Raw genomic sequence first — 26,047 nt, 5'->3', positions numbered from 1 at the left:
ACCCACAACGGTCGTGGCTGGGCCTTACTGAAACCGGGGATTGAGGTCCCTGTCAAACAGGCTCCATGTGGTGTTCAGCTGATTTGCTCTCTGGCCCTTCTGCCTTCAGCCTTGCACCATGTGACAATGCAATAGTAAGACCTTCATCAGACAAAGCATGCTGATGCCCTGATGTTGGACTTCCCAGGCGCTCTAGGTGTGAGAACTATAAATTTCTGGTCTTCACAGATTATCCAGTCTCAGGCATTGAGTGTTAGCAACACAAACACAGAAACCACATATGCCCCTATACTTGTGGAGTTAACTCCCAGAAGTGACAGTGCCAGTGCAAATGGCAGATCTACTGTAGAACTCTATTGCTAGATTCCCCTTTGATAGAGGTTGCATGGTTTCGCATGTTCATTACCACTCCTCGAGGAGTGTCTTCTTATTCCAATATATGCTGCCAAGTACTTGAATTGTAGCCAAATGAGAGATGTGCAGTTTCTATTTGCATTGCCCTGCACAGGAGAAAGGTGGCGCTCTTTCCATTGGAAGAAAAGCCACTTGTGTCCCTTTTCCTGTCAACTGTCCTTGTCCTTTGCCCATCTTTCTGTTGGAATGTTGGCCATTTCTCCCTCGTTTCCAAGAACAATGTGTACGTTAGGTTTCTTTCGTTTTGATATACTAGGCAGACCAACTACACTTTCCTAGTTGGTATTTGTTTTTCCTTTATCTTGGTTTGCCATGCATGAATTAAGGTTTGTGTGTGGCTGAATATAACAGCCTTTTCATTTATAACTAACGCATTTTGTTTCCGAGTTCGCAGGGCCTTTGCCACGCTTCCCATCTTAACATTATAAAGGAACAGAGACAGAGAGAGAGGAGAGGAGCTCCCAACTGCTAATTCACTTCCCAGTCCTGCAAGTGCCTTGAGATGTGCCAGACTGCAACTGGGAACTGGCAATTCCACCCAGGTCGCCCATGTGAATAGCATGGAACTTGTTATAGGAACCATTGTTTCCCCAGAGGTATTTTAGTAAGAAACTGGAGTTAGGCTCCAGAGATGAGTATCAAAACCAGGTACTCTGATATGAGAAATGGGCATCGGAACTCACCATCAAAGCATCTAAGCCATTAGGCTAAATTCCTTCTCAACCCATGTTTCTTTTGTTAAGAGTATCCCTTGACTGTCACACCCTTACTTCCCACTCCACAAAAGCAAGCATCAGCCTTGGATTTGTTGGAAGCGCAGTGCACCCTCTACTACTAGACGAGACAGGAAAATAGACTACTAGATGTCCATAATTTCTTCCCAAGTGGGATCTTCTAGAGAAAAGACGGAAAGAGCGTTGCCCTGGGTGTACAGCAAAGAGCCCCTCTAGACACTGATTTTCTCTACACAGTGCACAGCCAGCCATGGAATCCTGGATTATTTTATTTCCAGTTTTTCCCAGACACCTTTTATGGAAGCTATACCAACTTGAAGCATTTCCTAAACACGGCTTTTGGAACATAGTGATTCTCCCACCATACCTAACTTCACAGCAGCCCTCCCACCTCTCTTCCGCCTCTGTCTCCTTTAGGGGCATCTTCTCTGACAGGAGTAGAATTTACCTAGAACTTATTAACAAAACATGACGGGCTGAATACTATACGTATTTGGAAACTTTGGAATGGCATATACTTCTATGAAAAAGAGTGAGCATTTGGAGATGCATTTCACTGAACAATGATGTATTTCCTTTTTGATGTGTTTCTCTATTTGTTGACAAAGAGTAGCTGTACATATTGATGTGGTATAATGTAATATTGCCCTACATGCATACATTTAAATGATCATATTAGGTCATCCGCATCCACCGCTTCCCTATTCAAGGTTTCTTTGTAGTATGTACATTCAGAAGTCTTTCTTCTAGCTTTTGAGAAAAGACTGTATGTTTGGTGAAGTATTATTACCCTACTATGCACTAGAACACCGGCAGGCTTGTTTTTACAACAAACAAGAGATGAAAGTGCTTTTGAATTCAATGAAAGTAAGGCTTTCTGAGATTTGACTTACGTATGTCTATAGTATCTGTTGTGGTGGAGTGAGTTAACTTTGGAGAAGAACCCAAGGGCGGTGTGACTTTTGCGAGCATGAGACATTCTTCTAGCTTATAATCCATAGATGGTGTCATTCACGTGAAAGTGTGGTAGATCTTTGTGACCAAGTGGTACTGTTAACTCACATACCTCAACTCTTTGAGCAGAGAGGTCCTGCATGGGAAGTCAGTGCACAGTGACCCCTGTTGAGAATTTCAGAATTAGCACATCAGCGATCACCTGAGGATCTTGACCTGAGCTGCCTCAGCTGTGGAAGCCTGTGGAATCCACTGACTCCTTCCATATTTAGACAGGGCCACGGGGAAGAGGAAGTTCTTTTGTGCCTTCTGAATAAAGTGTATCCTTTGTGGATGACCACTTCTTTCTCTTGGGGTCCACCCACAGAAGTGCTTCATGGGGAACCCTGTGTGCCACAGTGTTTTGTCTTCCCATGCCTGACATGCTCTCATAGGTGTTTTAGCCACATCAGAATGTCTTCAGGGTTGATTCTGAGCCAGGGTGTTATTTGAGGTCATTGTCATTCTGGGAGGCTGCTATATGCAATACTTCCCATGTTGGAGCATTCAGTCTGTTTTGATTCTTTCTATTATTATTATTGTTATTATTATTGTTATTATATCTGTGCTCTATTTATTAATATCTAGTATCTATTTTTATAGAAAGCTTTTATTTACTAGATAAATTACATAAGTACAGCTTTCAGATTGTAGCTGTTCTTCCCACCTACCTGCCCTCCCACCCCCAAACCACCCCACCCCCTACTCCCTCTCACATCCCATTCTTCATGAAGATTCATTTTTAATTATCTTTATATAGAGACCAACTCTATACTCAGTAAAGATTTTCACAGCTTGCACCCACACTGACATGCAAAGTGGAAAGTAATGTTTGAAGGCTAGTGTTACCGTGAATTCTCATAGTACACCACGTTAAGGACAGAGGTCCTACAGGAGGAGCAAGTGCACAGTGACTTCTGTTGTTGATTTAACAATTGACACTCTTATTTATGATGTCAGTGATCAGCCGAGGCTCTTGTGACGAGCTGCTAAGGGTATGGATGCCTCTTGAGTTCACAAACTCTGCCCTTGTTTAGATAAGGCCATCCTTCAAGCGGAATTTCTCTCCAGCATTCAGAGAAAGAAGGTACCTCCTTCTTGGATGGCTCCTTCTTTCCCCTGGGATCTCACTCACGGAGATCTTTCATTTCTACTATCAATTGATAATCTATCTCAGCCAGTTCTCCTTTTTTTTCTTGTTGTAACTTGGCCTTAACTCAAAGAATCTTAGGTTGTTCTTCAAACTTGAGGCAAGAGGATTGGACATAAGACATTGCTTTCAGTATTGTCAGAGTTTTGTATCTTTGTGATTGTGGCAAGTAGCATGCTTACAATTTCCTTTAGATAAATGACCGCAGTGGCTGACATACTGATGTGTTTTCTTTTTTCATTGTCAGAAACTCTCACTTCGAAGAGTAACAGTGTGTTGACTGACGTAACTTGGAGTTCCAATGGAAGCGATGTGTCAAATGAAGTGAAGACACACTCTGAATCACATAGGGATAATGGACACGGTTCTAGAATGTAGAGGCTTTGGAACGGGGATATTTTGGGTCTAGAAGATGGGGCCAGTGATGGTAAGTTTCTAATGTTGTCAGAAAGTCAGGTTTTGTTCCATATTGGATTCATTATTGGGCGAAGAATTCATTCTCAAAGTTATTATAGGTTTTGATGTTTTTGTGAGGCTTAGCCTGTGTGCCAAGCCTTTCGAAATGCTTTCTGATGTAATGTTTCTTACAGTAACGACTAAGAGCTAGGACTGGTATTATTGGTAACAACTTGAGTTTGGATGTGTAAACTCTGTTGGGGTTCATTGTTAGATCCCCTTGAGTTCAAAGCCAGTTCTCTGAACTCCTACCGAATGCTACACCCACACTACTGCCTGGCTAACTTGTGGTTATTGGGACAAGACTAGAACAGTGCATGTGTGATGGGAGTGTAACTTTCACCAGTTTTGTTTGCTGTGAGTAGTTTGTGTTGCCTCATGGTTTAGACAGTTGAAAATAGTGTTTCTCAGTCTTGGCACTGTTATCGCTTGGGTCCAGATACCTCTGTCGTGAGGAGGAGGACGTTCCTGTGTGTTGCAGAAAGTTTTAGAGTTTCTCCAACGTCTCCCCAGTACATTACAGTGACAGCATCAGTCCCCGTGGACACTCCCAAAGAGGTCTTCTGAGGTGAGGCATCCCCTGAAGGACACACCCCAGTTGATAGACACAGACAAGAATTGTAGAAATCATGTACTTTTCCAAATCTTAAAAGAGATAGCTTAACTAGACTATTTAGACATCTTAATGCACTCAAAGTAAGCTGGGAACTTTTCATCCTCACCGTTCCTATTAGCGACTTACGCTTAATATGAACAAGTTAGGTTTGTACAGACAGCCTCTCTAGAAGATGGCCAATATTCTTTTTTCTTTTGCACTTGGCTGAGTTATTTCCTTTGATATCTGCTGGGTCTTCTGAGCTGAAAATATCCTCCTTTTACAAGGACATTTGGGACTGAGGGCATTCCCTGTTTAGTGGTAAGGAAAATCACCTTAATGATGTGAAGTGAAAAAGATCATGGTTTGTACGAAAGGAGGTAAATACAACATGCACAGTTAGCTAGTTACTTGCACAGGCAATGGAGACTCAGCAAGGGTATCCAAGAGCTAACAAATGTGGTTAAGTTTGATTGGGTGGGGTTACGAGATGCGAGAAACCAAGTGACTAGAAAAGAGGCCAGGGATAACTTTTTCACTGTCTGAATGTAGTTTTAACCTTTATTCAGGAACAGGGCTATACTAACTACTGAGAATACAAATAGTTGTAAACCATTTAATGATTTGAAATGAAGTAAGTTGCAACTTGTGCCTTTTTAGGTGAATTGCATTTCCCTGACTGGGAGCTCGACAGGGACAGGGAAGGTGCTGGTGAATGTAACGAACTTGAAGATGGCAAGGGTGCCGTGGGTCCCTCAGACTGTGCTTCTTGTGCAAGTCGGCAGTCTTTGACGAGTGATGACAGGCTCTCTGAGTTTGCTAAGGTAAGAATGGATCGTTTCAGAAACTCCTATTCTTTTATAACATATGTTCATCAAGGCCTTTTGGTGTTTCTCCCACCGTTCCTTCTCAGGGATCATCCTTTTCACTCTCAGAGCTTTCTTTTGAGCTCCACACCTTGGTCCTTAACTCACATGCTGGTGCTGTGCTTCTCAACATGGGGAAATATGGAGCTCTCTCCCCCCTGACTCTCCACTGCCAACTAGGCAATGAACTTTGGTTGTCCCTCCAGGGCCCTAGTACAGATATGTCAGGGTTTGCTTAGTTGAGTATGCAGCATTTACATCATTGTAATTCCATAAGGACTCTTGATCATCAAGACCAGTGCTAATTATCATGATGCTCTTGAACAATGAGTTGTGTTACTTGGATTTTTTAAAAAAACGTATTGGTGTGAAAGGCAGTGGGGCCCAGAGATTGTCCATCTGCTGGGTTCATTCCCTGAATGCTCGCAGCAGCCAAGGGCTGGGTCAGGCTGAATCCAGGAGCCTGAAACTGCATTTGGGTCTAGCACTCGTGTGCCAGGGCTCCAGGTACTTGAGGCTTCTCTGACCACCTCTCTGGGTGCACATGAGCAAGAAGGTGGAATCTGAATTGGAGCCAGGACTCAAACCCATGCCCTCTGCCCTGGGGTGTATGCATCCCCAAGTGGCATCTTGACCAATGCGTGAAACACCTGCTCCCCATATTGACCCTTTCTTAGGTCATTTTGCTGAACATTCATAGAATCCTCATATTTCTTCATTGTCTTACAGTCTCATAAACATTTCTATACTTAACAGACTTTCTCTCAGTTTCATTTTCTTGGTGAATGTTTCCCTACCACCTCCTAGTTGCTCCAATGTGGATTCAAGATGCTTTTCTCTTTGTGGATGTTGTCACCCTGGGGTTTCTGTTCCCCATCATTCTAGGAATGTGTTCACTTCTTTGCTGATGGTGCTCCTTGATCTTGCATTTCATGTTTTCCTCAGAGTTTTTTTTTCCATGCTTGATTTTGTAAAAAATTTTATGTATTTATTTATATTTATTTAGTTGACAGGTAGAGTTATCGACAGTGAGAGAGACAGAGACAGAGAGAAAGGTCTTCCTTCTGTTGGTTCACTCCCCAAATGGCCCCCATGGCCTGCGCTGTGCTGATCTGAAGCCAGGAGCCAGGTGCTTCTTCCAGGTCTCCCATGCGGGTGCAGGGCCCAAGCACTTGGGCCATTCTTCACTGCCCTCCCGGGCCACAGCAGAGAGCTGGACTGGAAGAGGGCAACCGGGACTAGAACCCAGCATACATATGGGAAGCCGGCACCGCAGGCAGAGGAATAACCAAGTGAGCTAGGGTGCAGGCCCCTCCACCCTTGATTTTCTGGAGCACATCTTCTGGCAGGTTCTGAGCAATGGCATACAGAAGCGTTTTTGATGCTTGGCATCTCTAACTATGCTTTGATCTTACTGTCCTGTAATGTAGGATTGAAAACATGTATGTACTTTTAGGTTGGAAATGGTTTTTCCCAAGTTCTGAAGGCACTGATGCATTGTCTTTCAGCTCAAGGATTTTGTGAGTCAGGCTGAAGCTTCTCATTTTTGATCTTTGAAGGTTTTGGTGTTGCTAGTGGTTTTCAGCAGTTAATTGGGACGTGCTTTGGTATGTTTTTCTGCATAGCGTTTGTCAAGTGTTTTGGATGTGTGGGGTTCTAGGTGTCGCCAGGACCACCCCCAGGTTTGCTCATCTGTAGGACACTGGAGATGTGGTGTAGAGGCATCTCAGGGCTATAGGGAAAGGAGAGGAAGCTGTGTCATCAATTCCCCATGCTCGTCTCCCAGTAGATTCACCTAACATGGACAAGCTATGGAAGTTGTGCTCTTCTTGGAGAGCTCTAGCTATTCAATGGGCAGGTTTTGACTGGGGCTCCTACTCGGTGTTCTCTCTTCCTACCCTGTCCTAGAATCCCAGGCTTCCAGAAGGCAAATGCATATCAGTATAAACTGTACATTTTCGCAGTTTCGGCATACATTGTCCAATGTCTGTTCATTTGTCTAAATAGGAACATGAGATATCTTTCCCATGATCATGGCATATATTTAGAGCACCTGTGGTTTCTGTGGTAGTGTTTTACCATGACCACTAGACCGATCTTTGGTTTTCTTGGCTCAAGTTACTCCTTTAGTACATTATTTGTATTTTAATTGTTTTCAAGATATATTTATTAAAGGCAGAGTGACAGGGAGGCTGGGAGAGTGAGAGAGCGACCTCCAATCTGCAGGTTCCCTCTGCAAATGGCTGCAATGGCTGGGAGTGAGCCGATCGAAAGCCTACAAGTGTGCAGGGGCCAAACCATTTGTGCCAAACCCTACTGCTTTCCCAGGCCATAGCAGAGTACTGGATCAGAAGAGGAGCAGCCGGGCCTCGAACAGGCGGCCCCATGGGATGTCGGCACTGTAGGCATCACCTTTCCCTGCTATGCCACAGTGGCAGCCCCTGTGCTTTCATGTTTGAAAGAATTCTGACTCATTGGTTGGAAGGCAGAGACACAGAGATGTTCCAGCTGCTGGTTCGGTCCCCAAATACTTGAGTCAAGTACAGTGTCTCCAACGCAGCATGTGTCTCCAACCTGCGGGGCAGGGACCCAGGTGTTTGAAATATCACTTCCTGTCTCCCAGGCTGTATGTCTCTCCCTGGCCATTAGCAGGGAGCTGGGTAGGAAGCAGAGCAGCTGGGACTCAAACGGGCACCCATGTGGGATGCCTTTGCTGCAGGTGGATACTTCACCTGAATACATACAAATCTCTGTGTATATATATGTATACATCGATGAAATTTTTGTCAGTGTTGGCTTCCCAAGATTGTGCACTTTTATTATGTGCATTTCCCACTGAATCTCACAGGGAATTCTCTCTAGTGACTAGGGCTGAGTTGTGTTCTTGGGACATTTTGCTGGTCACTGGTGACACACATCATTTGGAAAACACTGTATAGAGGGGACCACCATCTGAGCCTAAAGGGCTTTAAGCAGCAAACTCCCAAAGCTCGTGGGAGCAAGTGTAGAAGCAGTGAGAGCGTTGTTCTCGCCAGATACCGATGGATGTATGAATTGCGCTTCAGAACAGACCCTGAGGGACTCTCTCCACGAGACAGCATGGGGCTCCATGTAGGAGCCTCAGAACTGAAAGAGCACTCATGGTGTGGCATCCTTGCATGGGGAGACACACCCCTCTCGAATCTGCATGAATGTCTTTGTCTGTGGATCTAGAGAATGGTCTCTAATTAGCAGGGCAGGGAAGGGATAAAGAGGAAGAAGGACACTCATGGTCTACCATGTATACTACTTTAATGAAAGGCCTAACCAACTGGTACTAATCATGGTGAACTATATACATAGGAAAATCTAGGAGGAATCCGTGAAATTGGTGATGATGTGACCACCCATCTGAGAGAGGGAGGCCAGTCTCCCAGGCACTGGGTTGTTGCTTGGTCGGCGGGGAACGGAGCGAGTGTCACGGTGCAGTCCCCGAGCCCACAGATGAACTCTGCAGCCCCCACTCTCTGCCTGCATGGGGGACTCAGTCATGCTGATGTTCTCCAAGGCCTGATGTTCTTGGCCTTGAGGATGAGGTGGACATTCTAGCAGAGGGGCTGGAGTAGGCAGGACAGGTTGTAGCTGCAGGACACAGAAGCAGCCATGAGTGCACTCTTGCTCATCTCAGGCTCCCTCCAGGGCCCGCCCTGCAGCCGCAGTCCTGGAGCCCCGCACTGCCCATGGGTAAGGCCCTCTGCTGACCAAGGAGCCATGGGTAGCCCTCTCCTCAGTGCACAACAGGAGAACCTTCCCCATCTGCCACCCTGGACATCCCGCAATCCCTGCCCAGCACTCACCTCTTAGTGTCACTGAGCCTCTCCATGGATTGGAACCACAGTGCAAACTCTGCGTCGCGCAGCAAAGTATATTGACCGGCTGCCACCTGGAGCCGCTGCATTTCTTGGAGAACTTTTATCTCCTGGGGCAAGAGGGGCAGAGAGGATGCTGACAGGCCTGCACTGGGACTGCTGGAGGGGCAGACTGTGGCAGGGGCAGGGGGCTGGCCTCTGGGTCTTTTAGCTAGAGAAGCCTTCCCTGGCCATCCCTTCCAGGCTCCAAGCTGTCTTCTGAGTAGCATACACACAGCCCCTCGCCCAGGAAGGAAGTTCTCCTGGATTCCAGTCCCTTAGCCACAGCCTCCCTAGGGATGCTCTCCTCCTTCTGTGTGTATCCATCCCAGTGGAGAGAGCAGACAGACACGCATGGGCTGGAGCCTGGGCTTTCTGCCCAGGGCATCTCTGACCCCTCCATCCCCTCTGTGCCTGGAAGATAGGGCAGAGCTGCTCACCTTTGTCATTTTCAGCATGTTGTTTTTTCCCTGGAAGGCAGAGTCCATCAGAACAGCCCCTGGCCTGTGACTAGCCCCTGGCCCTCCCCTCTGGGTAAGAGGAAGGAAAAGAAGGTGTCCCTGGGACAGGCTGTTAGCTCTGCAGAAGGGGACATGGTGGCTGAGGCTCAGGGAACTGCTGTCCCCACCATGTCTGATGGCAGGCAGGGAAAGTGAGGCCTGGGAATGGATGGGTGCACTGAGGCATGTGGGTGCTGCCTGACCTCACAGGGGCCCAATTTCTCTCCTTCCCTTGGGTGCCACCCAACTCAGAGGCTGAGCAGGCTCAGCCAAGACCTTGTGCAGCTTTGCAGTCAGGGACTCTGGCTATCCAGCTTCAACCGTTGGGGGACAGGGGTGGGCACCTGGTTGCAGGCTCCCGCACTCAGAGGGGATATGCAGGTGAGCCCTCCTCCCTGGGACAGCTTGTGAGGCCTCCGGAGACATGGGCAGCAAGGAGCTGGGGGCTGAGAGCTCAGCCCAGGACCCTCCCCCCAAGCCTCAGGGTCCTGGAGCCTGTCCCACCCATGGCAAGTTCACTCACATCTACGAAGTCCTTCATGGCGATGTCCAGCCTATCCAGATACATGATGAAAGTGCCAAGGAAGGGGACGGCTCCCTGTGCCATGAGGTGGTGGTGGTGGTGAGCAGCTGTTCTCAGGTGCCACCAAGGCCCGGCCCCTGAGATGCACTCCACCCCAGCTGCTGGAGCCCTGGCCACATTCCCCATTGGGAAGCTCCCCGCCCCTAAAGTGCCTTTCCCAATTCTCCCTGCATCCAGCCAACTGCCTCTAGAATCGGACAACCCTGGGAGCCCTGATGGCATGATAACAAGTCAGCTTGTGGGGTGCCAGCCCCAGCTCAGGCCCAAGTCTGCTGGGAGCCCTTCAGCTCAGGCCCTCAGCTCTGGTCTCTCAACTGGGGTCTCTCAGCTACTGTGGTGATGGGCGTGGGCAAACAAGGGAGGCAGAAGGCCCTGCTCCCTTGACATGGGCCCCCAGTGGGAGACAGGAGCCCCTGCCCCCCCCTCCCCAGGCACACTTGCCTTCTTCTGCAGCCGCTGCCGCATCTGTGTTCTCTGGGGGTTCTGCTCCCGGGCGGGCAACCTGCAGATCGCCATCTGCCAGGGTCAGGGTCACGTTCAGGGAGATAGTCCTTTCCTGACCGGCCCACATTTGTGCAAACCACCTTGAGCCCTGCATGTCTGGCTCACTTCCATTGGTATAATGCCCACCCTGCACTCCCCTCCTCCCACAACCTGCTCTGTATGGATTCATGCAGCTCCCACTGGGAAGGTGGCTTTGGGGGATTGACCACGCCTCCCTGTGCCTGCTCCTCAGCTGGAGAGGGTGCTGGCCTCCCCTCCCACCTCAGGTCCCCCTTGCCCTAAGTATCCTTTGACTGACCTGTGCCTCAGCGTGTCCCTGAGAGGAAGCCAGGCCCAGCACCCCATACCCTGCCTCCCTGGATGCACATGAGGCTCCCTGTGCAGACTGAGAGACAGGCTCATGCTGCTTGCTTCTCTCCTCGAGAAGACAGAAGTTCTGCTCCCAGGGCAGCCAGTAAGACCCAATGCTTGGCATCCCACTCGACTGCTCAGCCCCTGGCATTCCCAAGCTGTGCAATGTGTGGGGCAGGCTTGGCAGCCCTCCCCATGGAAGGCTGCAACAGAGAACCCTGTAGCAGGCCTGGTTTCCAAAGGACCTCTAGGGCCCCAGCACAGATGGAAGGAAGCCCTTGCTGCCGCATCCACCTCACAGCCTGGGGGAAGCAGGAACAGCATGGGAGCCAGAGACCTGTGGGTGCTCACAGCCCCCTCTGAGAGCCAAGCTGCTCTTGCTGCAGCCCATTCCCATTGCCCTCTGAGCCCGACTGCATCCCACGACCTGTGAACACAGCCCTCTCTTGGCCTGTTGTCCTAGCAGGCACACCCCAGGTTTTCTTTTCAAGCACACTTTCAGTGACACCAAAAGCTCCCCTCTGCCCTGATGCCCTTACAGCCACACCCCTTCCCCTCCTGCCAAGCCCTTACCCCTGTCCCTGAGCCCCCACTTTACCTTCATGGGCACATCTCTGTTGACTTTTTTGTCCTGTGTGCAAAGACGCTGAAATTTCCTGGCACTTTTTCTGTTGTGAGGGGAAAACCAGGAGATATTTGGATGGAATGGTGAGGTGGTGGATCAAACCCCTTTGGTTTAAGAACAAAGATCAGAGGATCCACCCTGCCTGGTAGTATCTTCTGTTTTGATTGTGTGTGTGTATGTGTGTGTGTGTGTGTGTGTGTGTGTGTGTGAGTGTTTACAGAGTTGGAGTGCCCAGGCAGGTCCAGTGCTGCGTGGTGCACAGGCGCAAGTATGTAGTTTGGAAGCCACATGTGCCTGACTAATGGAAATGTCATCCTGAGGCAGAAACCCAGTCCTCATGTCCCAGGGCCGCTGAAAGATGGTGCTCCCCACCCCTGCCCCCGGCAGTCCACGCCTCTCCCTGTGTCCCAGGATACCAGCCTCTGTGAGTCTTGGAGGATTAGTGCTTAGGCCCGAGGGTAGTCCCGGGTCCACCAGGTGCTTTGAGGGATGCACACCCACCTGGAGACTTCTCCCCACGTTGTTTTCAGCTGGCGTACCGGGTGGCTCTGCAGAGCGCAGAGGATGGTGTGGACCGAGCAGTAGTTCCGGAGAGCCAGGCACTCCTAGGGCAGGGAGCGGATGAATGGCAGGTAGGTGGCTTGGAGCCCCACCTGAGCCAGGCTCAGCCAGCTGTGCTGACATCCCCCTCATGCATCAGAGAGTTGGCCAGGGAGCCAGAGCAGGTCAGTGATGGGACCCCCTTGAGCCACGCTCACATGGGCTAGATTGGTTTCAACCCATGTCAGGGGCCTAGGCGGGAAGTGAGCATGTAGTTCTGGGACAAGTGAGTGAGATCAGGCCACCTCGTGGATCCCAAGAGCCCAGGGATTGGGCAGGATCTGTGACCACAGACTGTACACCTGAGAGCTGAGGAAGCAAAGTGGCACGTCCCTGCCGTGCAGAGAGGGAGCCCCTGGGACAGCCTCAGCTTACCTTGGCCACCTTGATCCAGTGTTCCACCACGCGGGCCCTGTCCTCTGCCTTCATGCTGGGGTCCCCCAAGCACGTGGTAGTAACACAATGGGCCACGTGGTGGTAGTGGATGATGACAGCGAGAACAGTAGGGGGCAGCTGCGCATTGACCTCCTTGTTCTGCTGGATCCGGATGGAGCTGTGGCACTGATAGGGGACCACATTCTGGAAGAGCTCCTGGGGGCAAGAGGGTATCCCATGGGCACAGCCAGCCTAGCTCGAATGCAGTGAAGCCCAGCCACCCCGGCAAGTGACAGTGCTCGAAGCTGCAGCTCAGGTAGTTTGGCATGCAGCTCCCCAACATGGGAGCAGCTGGGCTATGTGTTCTGCCACTGAGGTCGCCTCGCTCCTGCCAGCCCAGATCCCAACCCTCCCAAGCCTTGAGGAAAGAGACAGAGGTGTGTGCTCCCAGGCATCCCACCCAGTATCTCATCCTTCTGCTCTCACAGCATCTGCCCTGGAGTCCTTGTCCCTGTGCCAGTGCTGCTCCCTGTGGCAACTCCAACAAGGTGCTTGCTGTTTGATATGGATATGTGTGCTAGGACCCAGGACAGCTGTGGCATCGCAGGCAGATGGGAAGGCAGTGGGTGGACCTGGATGCCCTCCACCTAGGCCCGTCCAGTACCCTGTGGGTCAGATCCAGCCCTACTTTCTGCCAGGCCCATGTCAGTTGATCTGCAGAGTCACTGTGCAGCTGGTGTGGTTTGGGTGCCCTCTCTGCCAGCCATGGGAGAAAGGCAGCCTTGGGAGTGAAGACATTGGTCCAGTCACATAGGTGGTGGGACCTGAAGCCTGAACTGCAGCCAGGCCACTGGATTCTGGTCGGGGCAGCTGTGGGGAGGCTGGTGCCAAAGGGGTGTTCGGGCCTGGCCCTGCCGAGACAAGCCCGCTGCTCACCGCGTCCATCAGTGTGAACTGTTCCGCCAGCAGCTTGGCGGGGAATGTGGTGATGCTAGCCATCTTGCGAGGCTGGTTGTTTGCAGGTCCCGGACATGCGCAGGAGACTTTGGTAGTTGTCTTTGGTGCTGATTCTGTGCATGGTGGCAGCCTCAGTTTTGAAATGGATCCTGTCTCCAGAAGAGGTTCTAGCTCTGTGAGCAGTGGGGAATCTGGCTCTAAAGCCAGTGTTTGGCATGACTGCAGCCTGGCAAATAGAGCAGGAGCTGGGAGAAGAGAAAGGGTCAGCAACATCAAGCACTTTCCAATGGCCTCTCCAAAGCCAGGCGCGATCCCATTGCCTCTAAAGGGGCTCCAGCCCCAAAGCCCACCGAGAGAATCTCGCGGAGTGCAGTGCATCTTACCGACTGCTTCTGCCTGTGTGGGATTTGGGTAGGCCATCCTGACACGCAGAAAGCACGCATGGGTCTGCAGGTCTCCTCTGGGCAAGCGGACCTGCTTGGATCCGACCTTCATCTTGAGAAGCGGGAGATCCGTGCGATCGCAGAATTCGGCCTTGTACTTGGCTTTGCACCTTTGCAAACAGGAAGCCATGTTCCTGGGGAAGGAGAGTGGGCAGCAGAGTCAGACTTGACCTTACCCTGCTTGCTGCCCTTCCAGGACTCCCTGTGTGGGGTGGGGCACGGAGCCTGCCGGTGAACTCTAGCTTCTTAAAGACAATGCCATGCTTTGCTGTTTTCCAAGGCGATTTCTTGACTGTGAATCCCAAGAGTTACAGAGAGAGAGGGAGAGACACACACCGGGGCAGAGGTCTTGCATCCACTGCTTGACTCCCCGGATGGGCAGTGGACAGCACTGGGCCAGGCTCATGCGGGGAGTGAGGAGCTCCATCCAGGTCTCCCACATGGGTGGCAGAGGTCCAAATGCTTGGACCATGTTCCCCTGGTTTTCCCAGACCCCCGAGCAGGGTCCTGCATCTGGACTGCAACAACAGGGACACCAACCAACACCCACAAGGGATTCTGGCATTGCCGGCAGTAGCTTTCCTTTGGATGGCTTCCTTCTCATGTTCCTTTCAGTGCCTTCCCATTCATTCCCATGGTTTTCTCAGGTGGAGGCCCCTAGGCTCTGGCTCTGAGCAGACTTGGGAGTAGGTTGCTCCTGGGATGGTGGGTTGGGTTGGGTGGTCAGGGAGGGTAGGCAAAGCTGGAAGCAACTGCCCTGGGCATGGCTATGTGGGTGTTGTCTGTGAGCCCCAACATGCCCGCTCCTCTGCAGAACGTGTCTGCTCCTATCCATAGCACTGCTCTTCAGCACTTCCTTTGCATGTGCTGGGGCCAGAAGTTGGAGTTGCACCTACTGTCTGCCTCTGCCTTGCCTCAGCCCTCATTTTCCTGCCACTCTTTCGAGTGACAGAAGGCCACATCTGCACCCCAATCTCCCTGCATCTTAGTGGGACATGGGGTTCTCCTTGTGATCAGAGTAGGGGACGTTGCAGCTACTCCCAGAGGAGGTCAGCAAGCCTCAGCTCTGCTGCTGCAGGACAGGACTTGTATAGGATCTCGGCTGTGAGGGTCGGATTCCCCACAACTGTGAGGCCCTTGAATGCTTTGTTCACTGGATTTGTGGCAAGTGTCTGGAAAAGTGCACAAGGGAAGGGCTTCCCATATATGTGTAGAGTGAATGATTCCTTGTAGACCTGCCAGGTCGATGAGGGGTCTGGGCAACTGCTACCAACCCTGAGGGCAGCTGTTCTGTGCATATATCGAGGACAGGAGCAGCTGGAACAAGTAGGAAATGTGGCCGGTACGAAGGCATAGCAGCTTCCAATGCCCCTGCCCACGTGTGATGCTGGCAAGCCATATCAGGGTTGGCCAGTTCAAGTCTTGGCTGTTGTCCTTGGTGTCCAGCTCCCTGCTAATGAGCCTGGGGAAGTGCCGGATGATGGCCTAAGTAGTTGGACCCCTGGCACCCCTGAGGGGGCCAGATAGAGCTTCAGGCTCCTCAGCCCGGCTTCCCAGAGCCCTGCTTTTTGCAGCCATTTGGGGAGTGACTCAGCAGATAGAAGGACGCATTCTCTCTTTCTCTCAGTCTAACTCTGCCTGTGAAAGAAAACATTTCTGATTCTTGAAAAAGGGGAAAGCAGGATCGCCATCTGGGAGGTTTTCCAACCATAGAGGCACATGGCCGGTTCCCACCTGAGTAGAGACATTGGTTCGTGAGGGTGCAGAGAAAGGAAATCAAGAGGTGTGACGCAGTGTGCCAGTAGCCCTGTCCACAGAGAAAGGCACCCGTTCCATGCCCGCCATGTCTTAAGTCGCTTAGGTCATCTAAAACATGTAAGATTCATCTCTGCATCACCGCAGTGCTGAAAGGCAGCTACCCACCTGTCGAATATCTGGTCTAAGTAATACGGAATGGTGGAGAAGTCGCTGTATGTACACAGGAAGGTGTTGAAGTAGCAGATCCTTTTTCCCAGGGGGCCCGGGACCAGGGCATCCAGCAGCATCTCTTTAGTGTCTGGCTGTAGGGTCCGCATGGCACAGACCTCTGCCAAGTAGAGCATGGACCCATTTCCATACTAGGGAGGACCAGAAAGGACGTGAGTCAGTGGCAGTTCCAGGGAGCACAGGGGAGCAGACACCCGGGTTGGGAGAAAACCCCAGTTGGGGCCAAGAGGCTGAACAGGGACTGAGGGATGAGAAAGTCCTGCGAGAGGGCCAGCAGTGAAAGATGATTCCGTGCCCCTTGGGGGAGCTAGAAATGAGGGCAACTGTGTGATTTGCTTTGCCACCAGACTGCAGAATGGAAACAAGTGGGCGGAGTAGGATATGAAGCCCCAGGGGAGGCTAGATCCTGAAAAGAGCCATAGTCAGAGGTGTCTGCCTGTGGCGTAATGACCACAGGCGTTCTGCCAAGTGACCTGACTTGAGGCATTACAACGACACATGTGTAGAGCCAGTCCCCAGCCAGCCTGGTCCTTGGAGTTTGTCCTCAGCAGGGCATCACTGCCTTTTCAGAGCCGAATTGTGGCCCCCATCCCCAACACACACGTGGGGTTGTTCTGACACCAGAGCACTTGGGTGTGACTGCTGCAGTTGGGCCAGTAGTCCGCAAGGAGGTGATTGACCTTACCCCCAGAAATGGCGTGGGCCCCATCCCATTACCTTGCTGTGCTCATTGGCAGATGCAACAGGGGCACAGAGAAGCCCAGGGGAGCATAGGAAATGAAACTGGGGATGGAGATGGCAATGAGCCCTCCTGAGAAATCACCTTGGCCATGCCCTGACATGCAGCCACCAGAAATGGGAACAGCGACTCCTGTTGGGAGAGCTGCCCAACCTGGGCTCCTGTGCTTTGAGCAGCCTAGCTGACTGTGCTCCGTGAGAGACAGTGAGTCTGTGTCCTACAGCACCGCTGCCGTGGCAATGCAGCTGAATCCCAGTGCTTCCCAGTAGCCATGCAAGTGTGGCCACAGGGGCAATGTCGTCCCATGGAATAGAACAGGTGAGGGCCAGGCTCCAGTCCTGTGTGGTATCTTCACCCTTTTGGTTGAACCCTCTGCCCTTTTGTGTGGGAAAACCTTCCTGGTAGGATCACTGAGTCCTAAAGCTTGGAGAAGACCTGGAAGGCAGTGGAGCTGACTAAGGACTGCACAGGATTCTTGGACTAGGTGGGCAAACATTCAGCACCATGGCCACACACGATGCTTGTGTGAACAGGGAGTTTCCCAACACCCAGTTGCCAAGGGGCTGAGATTTCTTTGAGAGTGGGATGGGGGTCAGTCACTGAGTGGGAGATCATGAGGCCAAAAGCCAGGGGTGTTCCTCCCTTCAGGATGTGGTTCTAGGCACACCGTGGTCATCTCGTGCCCCAACATGTGGGTACTCCTGGGCCCCTCGCTCCCTCCACACCGGCATTAGCCACGTTGTTGGCCTGACTCACGTGTCCATTGACGATGCCTGTGGCTTCCTCATGTGTTCTGTCTGTGGACTCGAGTGTGGAGCTCTGCAAAGAGAGTGTGTGGCAGCCCAGACCGGAGGCATCAGTGTCGTGCTTGGCTGTCCCCACAGAGTATAATTCCCCCCATGAGGCATTCTGTTACCCAGGTCGGGAAAGTAAGGGCCTCTGTACCCTTGTGCAGCCAGAGAGGTCTCCAGAAGACAAGAGGAGGTCCCCCAACACCCACTTGCCCAACCAGCTGTCCACAAAATAGGGTATGAACACGCAAGACACAGGAGGCTCCAACACGTGAATCGTGTTGCTGGGCAGCAAGAGCCCCTCTTCTTCTGCCACTGTCATGGTGAAGGGAGGGGCAAAGAAGACCCAGATGGGGTCACAGGTGATCCCCTGCCAGGACGGGCCTGTTCCGCTACCTGGGGCTGCCTCCTGGGCTGTTCTGTTCCCTGGGGTGGCCTTGCAGTAAGAGGCCACAGACACCCCGTGTGAGAGCGGAGCCAATGTCTCAAGCGCCGGAAAAGGCCAGAGCCTGGCAACGATTGGCAGCAACGAGAGAACATGGTCTTCTCCTGAACGTCTCCCATCAAGTGAGCCGCTAAGGACTGTTGCTATCAGAGTGTAAGTTCTATCACCAAGGAAGTGAGGTCACATCTTCAAAGTTCCATTCTGTGCAGCCTTTCCCTTAAGAAGATATGCCAAGGCCCCTCTGGGCTGCTGCCACAATATCATCCCCTTAACTGTACACAAGGAGACAAACACAGTGCCATTCCTCAGCTCCCTCAAGAGACTTGAATGTAGACAGGGCCCTAAGCCTGCGGACAGACAGACAGCTGGGTCCCAAACCTCCTTTTCGTATCATTTCCAAACACTCTAGCATGTTCCTTCGGGAAAACCCCTAAGAAACAAGCAAGGTATGGAGACCCATGAAAAGCCAAGGTTAGGGACCCAACAGACTCTAAACTGCATCTTGAGTCGTGGATCCTGCCCCTTCGGGAGATGTTGAGGTCACAGCTTAAAGCGCATCTTCCCCGAATACGGGTTCAGCGTCTCTGGCTATGATAGCAGCCATGTCCAAGAACTCCAGGAGAAGGTGAGAGAGCTCACCTGAAAGCCATGCCCCCAAATTGGCATCAGATCTCCCATCTTCAGCATGCAGGGCCCCAGAAACAGGCCACCTTATCGATAGAGCAAAAGACCTCACAGAAAATCACTAGGGCTGGGGGATCAAATACTGGCTAGGAAGCTTCATTGTGACCACAGAGAGTGGCATCCATTTGAAAATAGGTCTGAGCTCATTCAAATTGTCCAGCCTCTTTAGAAGAGTGCAATACTAAGGATGCCTGAGGAAATAGACTCCTCCCAGGTCTGGTTTGCTTGGTGTTTTATGAAAGAATCTCAGAGGACATGGGTGAAATCATTTTCCTCGCTAGGGAGTCAAGTGAGAGACTTGGCATTAGACTTAGCTTGTAATCCCTAGAGTTTTGGGTGAGCTGCTTTCTTTTCCATGTCCTCCAAGCAATAGGAAGAGCCCTAGTCCTCCCTGATTCAAGCGACAAGACTGGGGAATTAAGAAAGTCATGAACGAGGCCAGGAGTCATTTGGGTACATTTGTAAGATTTATTTATTTAATTTCAAGTCAGTGTTACAGGGAGGCAGAAGAAGACAGACAGAGATAGATAGGTAGGTAGGTACGTAGGTAGGTAGGTAGATAGATAGATAGGTAGATAGATAGATAATAGAGTTCTTCCATCCCTTGATTCAGTCCCTAGATGGCCGCAATGATTGGAGCTGTGCCGATGCAATTCCAGCAGCCAGGAGCCTGCTCTGTGTCTCCCAACCGGGTGCCAGAGCCCAAGCATTTGGGCCATCATCCACTGCTTTCCCTGGGCCCAGTAGAGAGCTGGATCAGGAGAGGAGCAGCCGGGACTCAGACCTGCACCCATACGGGATGCCAGCACTGCAGGAGGTGCCTTGACCTATGATGTCGCCATGCCATCCATTGCGCTTTCTGTTTTCAAAGAATTCCTATGTATTTGTTTGAAAGGCAGGGACACAGAGATTTTCCATCTGCTGGTTCAGTCCCCCAAAACTTAAGTCAAATAAAGTGCCTCAGACTCCATTTGGGTCAACAACCTGTGTGGCAGGGACCCAAGGATTTGAATCATCACTGACTGTCTTTCCAGGCTGTACGTCTTTCCCAGGCCATTAGCAGGGAGCTGGATAGGCAGTGGAGCAGCCGGGCCTCAAACTGGTGCCCATATGCGATGCCATTGATGCAGGCGGGCGCTTAACCTACTACACTACAGTGCCAGCCCCTCCTAATGACTTCTTATCTCTCATTTTCTTTTGTGCATCATCTACAGGTATCTACTGACACATTGCAATGGGAATCTATAAACTATTCACACCTATAAACATTTAGTTTAGACTTCCACTTCATCCACATAGAAGCAATGTAGTTCCAAATGACTTGCTACAAAATACACATGAGATCCGTATAGTCATTGCAAGTTCTGTGATTTTACTTTAAATTTCATTCCAAGTTGTAAAAGTGATTTCTATTCCATGGCGGTAGTGAAGATCCTGTATGTGTCTTTTCCTTTTCTCTTACCCTGGGGCGCTTTGCCACTTTTTGGTTGTTCTGTGTTGCTGCCATGTAGTGTCGATTTGCTTCCAGGAGAGGGCAATAGAGCTTCCCTGTCAGGCAGGTCTAATGCTGATGCTGTCCCTTAACTTGTCCATAAGAAGATGTCATTTTGGTTGGAAGTTTATTCCTTCAGTTATGTGAAGATAAGCTTTCACACGCTTCAGGCCTGTAAAGTTTCTTGTGAGAAACCTGATCGTCTTACCGAATTTGTAGATTCTCATGCATCGCTTTTGATAATTCTCTGGGGGAGGATTCAAGACCTAGAATTCTTGAGAAGGAAATCCTGGTCAACTCTGGTAGATGTTCTTCCACTGAAGTCACCAAAGTATCCCTTTCTACCAGTCATGCCTAGAGAGTGATTTTCTACACATCCTGTGCACCCCCAACTTGCGGTGTGCTCTAAAGGTACTGATGGCCTGCTGTGTGTTCAATACCACCTGCTGTACTTTGTTCCTACTTGCTGTGGGGACAGGACATGTCTGGTTCACAGTGGATACTGTGGGGTTTCAGCTGAAGGGGTTTTCGTGTGTTTCACTGGATCAACCTCCCTGTCTCCCTCCTCCCTGCCTGTCTCTCTGGCACTCTGCCTTTCAAACAGTAAAATAATTTGACCAGCCAATCTATAGCAGCAGAGAGGCCCTAGTTCACTGGTGGGTGCAGTCAGAAAAATTTTCCCAAAAGGCTGTATGCAAGTTTATTGAGAGCTTTAGTCCTGCCCACCACCGCCTCGGCCACCATCTAATAGTGAATCACATCACCTGCGAAGCAAGCTCGAAACCCAGTAGTAGCCAGTTTCCAGTCTCCCTTCCCCCAGCAATTGCAACTGCCAATTAGTTCTCGGTCTGTGAGTATGCTCTAGATGTTTCATAGAGCTAGCATTATAAACTATTCTCTGCTGTATCTGGATTCCCTCAACTTGCACCATGGTTTCAAGTTTTGCCTATGCGGTAGCCCGTATCAGTACTTGTATTCTACTTCATGCTGAATTCCATCATACGAGTAGACCATATTGTGTTTATTCATTCATCTACTGATGGACACTGGAGCTGTGGTTGTGTTTTGGCTAGTGTGAATCCTGTGAAGTCTTCTGGGTAAATATTTTTCAAACTTGTTTCCGGGTCTTTTAGATAGCTCGTTGAGAATGCAACAGCAGGTTCATGGTAATTTGAATAGCCTCGAGGTGGTTTGGAAGGGGTATCTATCTCCTTGCAGACTTGATTTGTGATGGCCAATGACCAATAATAGTGTGTCCTTTCAATATAGCTCTTGTGCTGTTCGTCTTTGGAGAAATGTCTGTCCTTGCCCTTGGCCATTGTTGAAGTGAAGTTGTGGGTGAACATTGTGATGCTGTGCGTTAAGCCAGTTTTGGGAAAGTGACTTCTCTCCTTTTGCTTGCTTTTCCTAATTTGCTCTCATACAAAGGACTTAGCAGACATCGACTGGAATAAATCATCACTCTTGTGGTGGGCATCTGGTCCAGTGATTAAAGTACCACAAGGGGCATTCATATCCCCTTTTGGAGTCCTTGTTCCTCTGTGCTTCTGATAGAAGAGCCTGCAGATGCACCTGTGAAACAGACTATGCCCCAACGGATGACAAAATGCCACACAATTCCAAGACCCAGATTGAAGTGCTGGCTCCTGGCTTTGGCTTAGTCCAGCCAGCCCTGGCTGTTGCAGGATTTGGGAAGTGAACCAGGGAATGGAAACTACTCTGTCTTTCCCTCGCTGTCACTCTACCTTTCTATACTAAATCAAGAAATATGAAATATGAACCCAGAAATCTTCCAAGGAAATCAGGAAAGATATTAAAAAATAAAAATACAATGAGGGTCATTAGGCTTTGGGTGAGTTTGTTTCCTTCTGTGTTCTAGAAAGAGGACCATCATCTTTAAATGATATCAGCATTTAGTCCACCTCTAAAGAACTGAGCAGACTGTGAATTTTGTCTATTTTAGAGTATTCACTGTAGAATAATGGTTGGCTTTGATGGATTCTTCGTTCAGTTTTCTTGAGATGTGGAAACACACACAACACACACACACACACACACACACACATTGACAGACACAAGCAAAGTAACGGAGAGAGAGAGAATCTCTATCCACTAATTCACTCTCCAAATACCCACAACGGTCGTGGCTGGGCCTTACTGAAACCGGGGATTGAGGTCCCTGTCAAACAGGCTCCATGTGGTGTTCAGCTGATTTGCTCTCTGGCCCTTCTGCCTTCAGCCTTGCACCATGTGACAATGCAATAGTAAGACCTTCATCAGACAAAGCATGCTGATGCCCTGATGTTGGACTTCCCAGGCGCTCTAGGTGTGAGAACTATAAATTTCTGATCTTCACAGATTATCCAGTCTCAGGCATTGAGTGTTAGCAACACAAACACAGAAACCACATATGCCCCTATACTTGTGGAGTTAACTCCCAGAAGTGACAGTGCCAGTGCAAATGGCAGATCTACTGTAGAACTCTATTGCTAGATTCCCCTTTGATAGAGGTTGCATGGTTTCGCATGTTCATTACCACTCCTCGAGGAGTGTCTTCTTATTCCAATATATGCTGCCAAGTACTTGAATTGTAGCCAAATGAGAGATGTGCAGTTTTTATTTGCATTGCCCTGCACAGGAGAAAGGTGGCGCTCTTTCCATTGGAAGAAAAGCCACTTGTGTCCCTTTTCCTGTCAACTGTCCTTGTCCTTTGCCCATCTTTCTGTTGGAATGTTGGCCATTTCTCCCTCGTTTCCAAGAACAATGTGTACGTTAGGTTTCTTTCGTTTTGATATACTAGGCAGACCACCTACACTTTCCTAGTTGGTATTTGTTTTTCCTTTATCTTGGTTTGCCATGCATGAATTAAGGTTTGTGTGTGGCTGAATATAACAGCCTTTTCATTTATAACTAACGCATTTTGTTTCCGAGTTGGCAGGGCCTTTGCCATGCTTCCCATCTTAACATTATAAAGGAACAGAGACAGAGAGAGAGGAGAGGAGCTCCCAACTGCTAATTCACTTCCCAGTCCTGCAAGTGCCTTGAGATGTGCCAGACTGCAACTGGGAACTGGCAATTCCACCCAGGTCGCCCATGTGAATAGCATGGAACTTGTTATAGGAACCATTGTTTCCCCAGAGGTATTTTAGTAAGAAACTGGAGATAGGCTCCAGAGATGAGTATCAAAACCAGGTACTCTGATATGAGAAATGGGCATCGGAACTCACCATCAAAGCATCTAAGCCATTAGGCTAAATTCCTTCTCAACCCATGTTTCTTTTGTTAAGAGTATCCCTTGACTGTCACACCCTTACTTCCCACTCCACAAAAGCAAGCATCAGCCTTGGATTTGTTGGAAGCGCAGTGCACCCTCTACTACTAGACGAGACAGGAAAATAGACTACTAGATGTCCATAATTTCTTCCCAAGTGGGATCTTCTAGAGAAAAGACGGAAAGAGCGTTGCCCTGGGTGTACAGCAAAGAGCCCCTGTAGACACTGATTTTCTCTACACAGTGCACAGCCAGCCATGGAATCCTGGATTATTTTATTTCCAGTTTTTCCCAGACACCTTTTATGGAAGCTATACCAACTTGATGCATTTCCTAAACACGGCTTTCGGAACATAGTGATTCTCCCACCATACCTAACTTCACAGCAGCCCTCCCACCTCTCTTCCTCCTCTGTCTCCTTTAGGGGCATCTTCTCTGACAGGAGTAGAATTTACCTAGAACTTATTAACAAAACATGACGGGCTGAATACTATACGTATTTGGAAACTTTGGAATGGCATATACTTCTATGAAAAAGAGTGAGCATTTGGAGATGCATTTCACTGAACAATGATGTATTTCCTTTTTGATGTGTTTCTCTATTTGTTGACAAAGAGTAGCTGTACATATTGATGTGGTATAATGTAATATTGCCCTACATGCATACATTTAAATGATCATATTAGGTCATCCGCATCCACCGCTTCCCTATTCAAGGTTTCTTTGTAGTATGTACATTCAGAAGTCTTTCTTCTAGCTTTTGAGAAAAGACTGTATGTTTGGTGAAGTATTATTACCCTACTATGCACTAGAACACCGGCAGGCTTGTTTTTACAACAAACAAGAGATGAAAGTGCTTTTGAATTCAATGAAAGTAAGGCTTTCTGCGATTTGACTTACGTATGTCTATAGTATCTGTTGCGGTGGAGTGAGTTAACTTTGGAGAAGAACCCAAGGGCGGTGTGACTTTTGTGAGCATGAGACATTCTTCTAGCTTATAATCCATAGATGGTGTCATTCACGTGAAAGTGTGGTAGAACTTTGTGACCAAGTGGTACTGTTTACTCGCATACCTCAACTCTTTGAGCAGAGAGGTCCTGCATGGGAAGTCAGTGCACAGTGACCCCTGTTGAGAATTTCAGAATTAGCACATCAGCGAACACCTGAGGATCTTGACCTGAGCTGCCTCAGCTGTGGAAGCCTGTGGAATCCACTGACTCCTTCCATATTTAGACAGGGCCACGGGGAAGAGGAAGTTCTTTTGTGCCTTCTGAATAAAGTGTATCCTTTGTGGATGACCACTTCTTTCTCTTGGGGTCTACCCACAGAAGTGGTTCATGGGGAACCCTGTGTGCCACAGTGTTTTGTCTTCCCATGCCTGACATGCTCTCATAGGTGTTTTAGCCACATCAGAATGTCTTCAGGGTTGATTCTGAGCCAGGGTGTTATTTGAGGTCATTGTCATTCTGGGAGGCTGCTATATGCAATACTTCCCATGTTGGAGCATTCAGTCTGTTTTGATTCTTTCTATTATTATTATTGTTATTATTATTGTTATTATATCTGTGCTCTATTTATTAATATCTAGTATCTATTTTTATAGAAAGCTTTTATTTACTAGATAAATTACATAAGTACAGCTTTCAGATTGTAGCTGTTCTTCCCACCTACCTGCCCTCCCACCCCCAAACCACCCCACCCCCTACACCCTCTCGCATCCCATTCTTCATGAAGATTCATTTTTTATTATCTTTATATAGAGACCAACTCTATACTCAGTAAAGATTTTCACAGCTTGCACCCACACTGACATGCAAAGTGGAAAGTAATGTTTGAAGGCTAGTGTTACCGTGAATTCTCATAGTACACCACGTTAAGGACAGAGGTCCTACAGGAGGAGCAAGTGCACAGTGACTTCTGTTGTTGATTTAACAATTGACACTCTTATTTATGATGTCAGTGATCAGCCGAGGCTCTTGTGACGAGCTGCTAAGGGTATGGATGCCTCTGGAGTTCACAAACTCTGCCCTTGTTTAGATAAGGCCATCCTTCAAGCGGAATTTCTCTCCAGCATTCAGAGAAAGAAGGTACCTCCTTCTTGGATGGCTCCTTCTTTCCCCTGGGATCTCACTCACGGAGATCTTTCATTTCTACTATCAATTGATAATCTATCTCAGCCAGTTCTCCTTTTTTTTCTTGTTGTAGCTTGGCCTTAACTCAAAGAATCTTAGGTTGTTCTTCAAACTTGAGGCAAGAGGATTGGACATAAGACATTGCTTTCAGTATTGTCAGAGTTTTGTATCTTTGTGATTGTGGCAAGTAGCATGCTTACAATTTCCTTTAGATAAATGACCACAGTGGCTGACATACTGATGTGTTTTCTTTTTTCATTGTCAGAAACTCTCACTTCGAAGAGTAACAGTGTGTTGACTGACGTAACTTGGAGTTCCAATGGAAGCGATGTGTCAAAGGAAGTGAAGACACACTCTGAATCACATAGGGATAATGGACACGGTTCTAGAATGTAGAGGCTTTGGAACGGGGATATTTTGGGTCTAGAAGATGGGGCCAGTGATGGTAAGTTTCTAATGTTGTCAGAAAGTCAG

The 26,047-nt window shown here is 49.2% G+C and overlaps 1 protein-coding gene and 1 long non-coding RNA gene across 53 annotated transcripts in view; one reads left to right on the top strand and one right to left on the bottom strand.

The window, feature by feature from the left end:
- The window catches only part of LOC138850245 (uncharacterized), a 514,649-nt gene that overhangs the window by 219,224 nt on the left and 269,378 nt on the right, over window positions 1-26,047 (top strand). For 47 of the 50 annotated variants that reach the window (XR_011389934.1, XR_011389944.1, XR_011389950.1 and 44 more), the window contains 3 exons: window positions 3,539-3,718; window positions 5,003-5,166; window positions 25,839-26,018. This is a non-coding gene — a long non-coding RNA (uncharacterized lncRNA). The remainder of the gene's footprint in view (window positions 1-3,538; window positions 3,719-5,002; window positions 5,167-25,838; window positions 26,019-26,047) is intronic. The other 3 variants (XR_011389968.1, XR_011389969.1, XR_011389966.1) reach the window with 2 other exon arrangements.
- Window positions 10,118-16,482, bottom strand: LOC138850232 (ral guanine nucleotide dissociation stimulator-like). Of its 3 annotated transcripts, XM_070076541.1 has the most exons (4): window positions 15,957-16,482; window positions 13,974-14,167; window positions 12,634-13,835; window positions 12,160-12,263 (listed from the first exon to the last, which is right to left on the bottom strand). In XM_070076541.1, exons 1-3 carry the CDS (start codon window positions 16,133-16,135, stop codon window positions 13,339-13,341), a joined length of 870 nt encoding a protein of 289 aa, XP_069932642.1. In that variant the 5' UTR covers window positions 16,136-16,482; the 3' UTR covers window positions 12,160-12,263; window positions 12,634-13,338. The 3 variants fall into 3 exon arrangements, 2 of the variants coding, with proteins under 2 accessions (XP_069932642.1, XP_069932641.1); XR_011389928.1 differs by lacking the exon at window positions 15,957-16,482 and adding an exon at window positions 10,118-10,694 and having other exon boundaries at window positions 11,632-12,263; window positions 12,634-14,980; XM_070076540.1 differs by having other exon boundaries at window positions 12,634-14,167; window positions 15,957-16,480.

The sequence above is a fragment of the Oryctolagus cuniculus genome, chromosome 6, assembly GCF_964237555.1.
Source record: "Oryctolagus cuniculus chromosome 6, mOryCun1.1, whole genome shotgun sequence".
In the NCBI taxonomy this organism is placed as follows: Eukaryota; Metazoa; Chordata; class Mammalia; order Lagomorpha; family Leporidae; genus Oryctolagus; species Oryctolagus cuniculus.
Note: the sequence above shows the minus strand (reverse complement) of the source record. Positions and strands in the feature narration are given on the sequence as shown.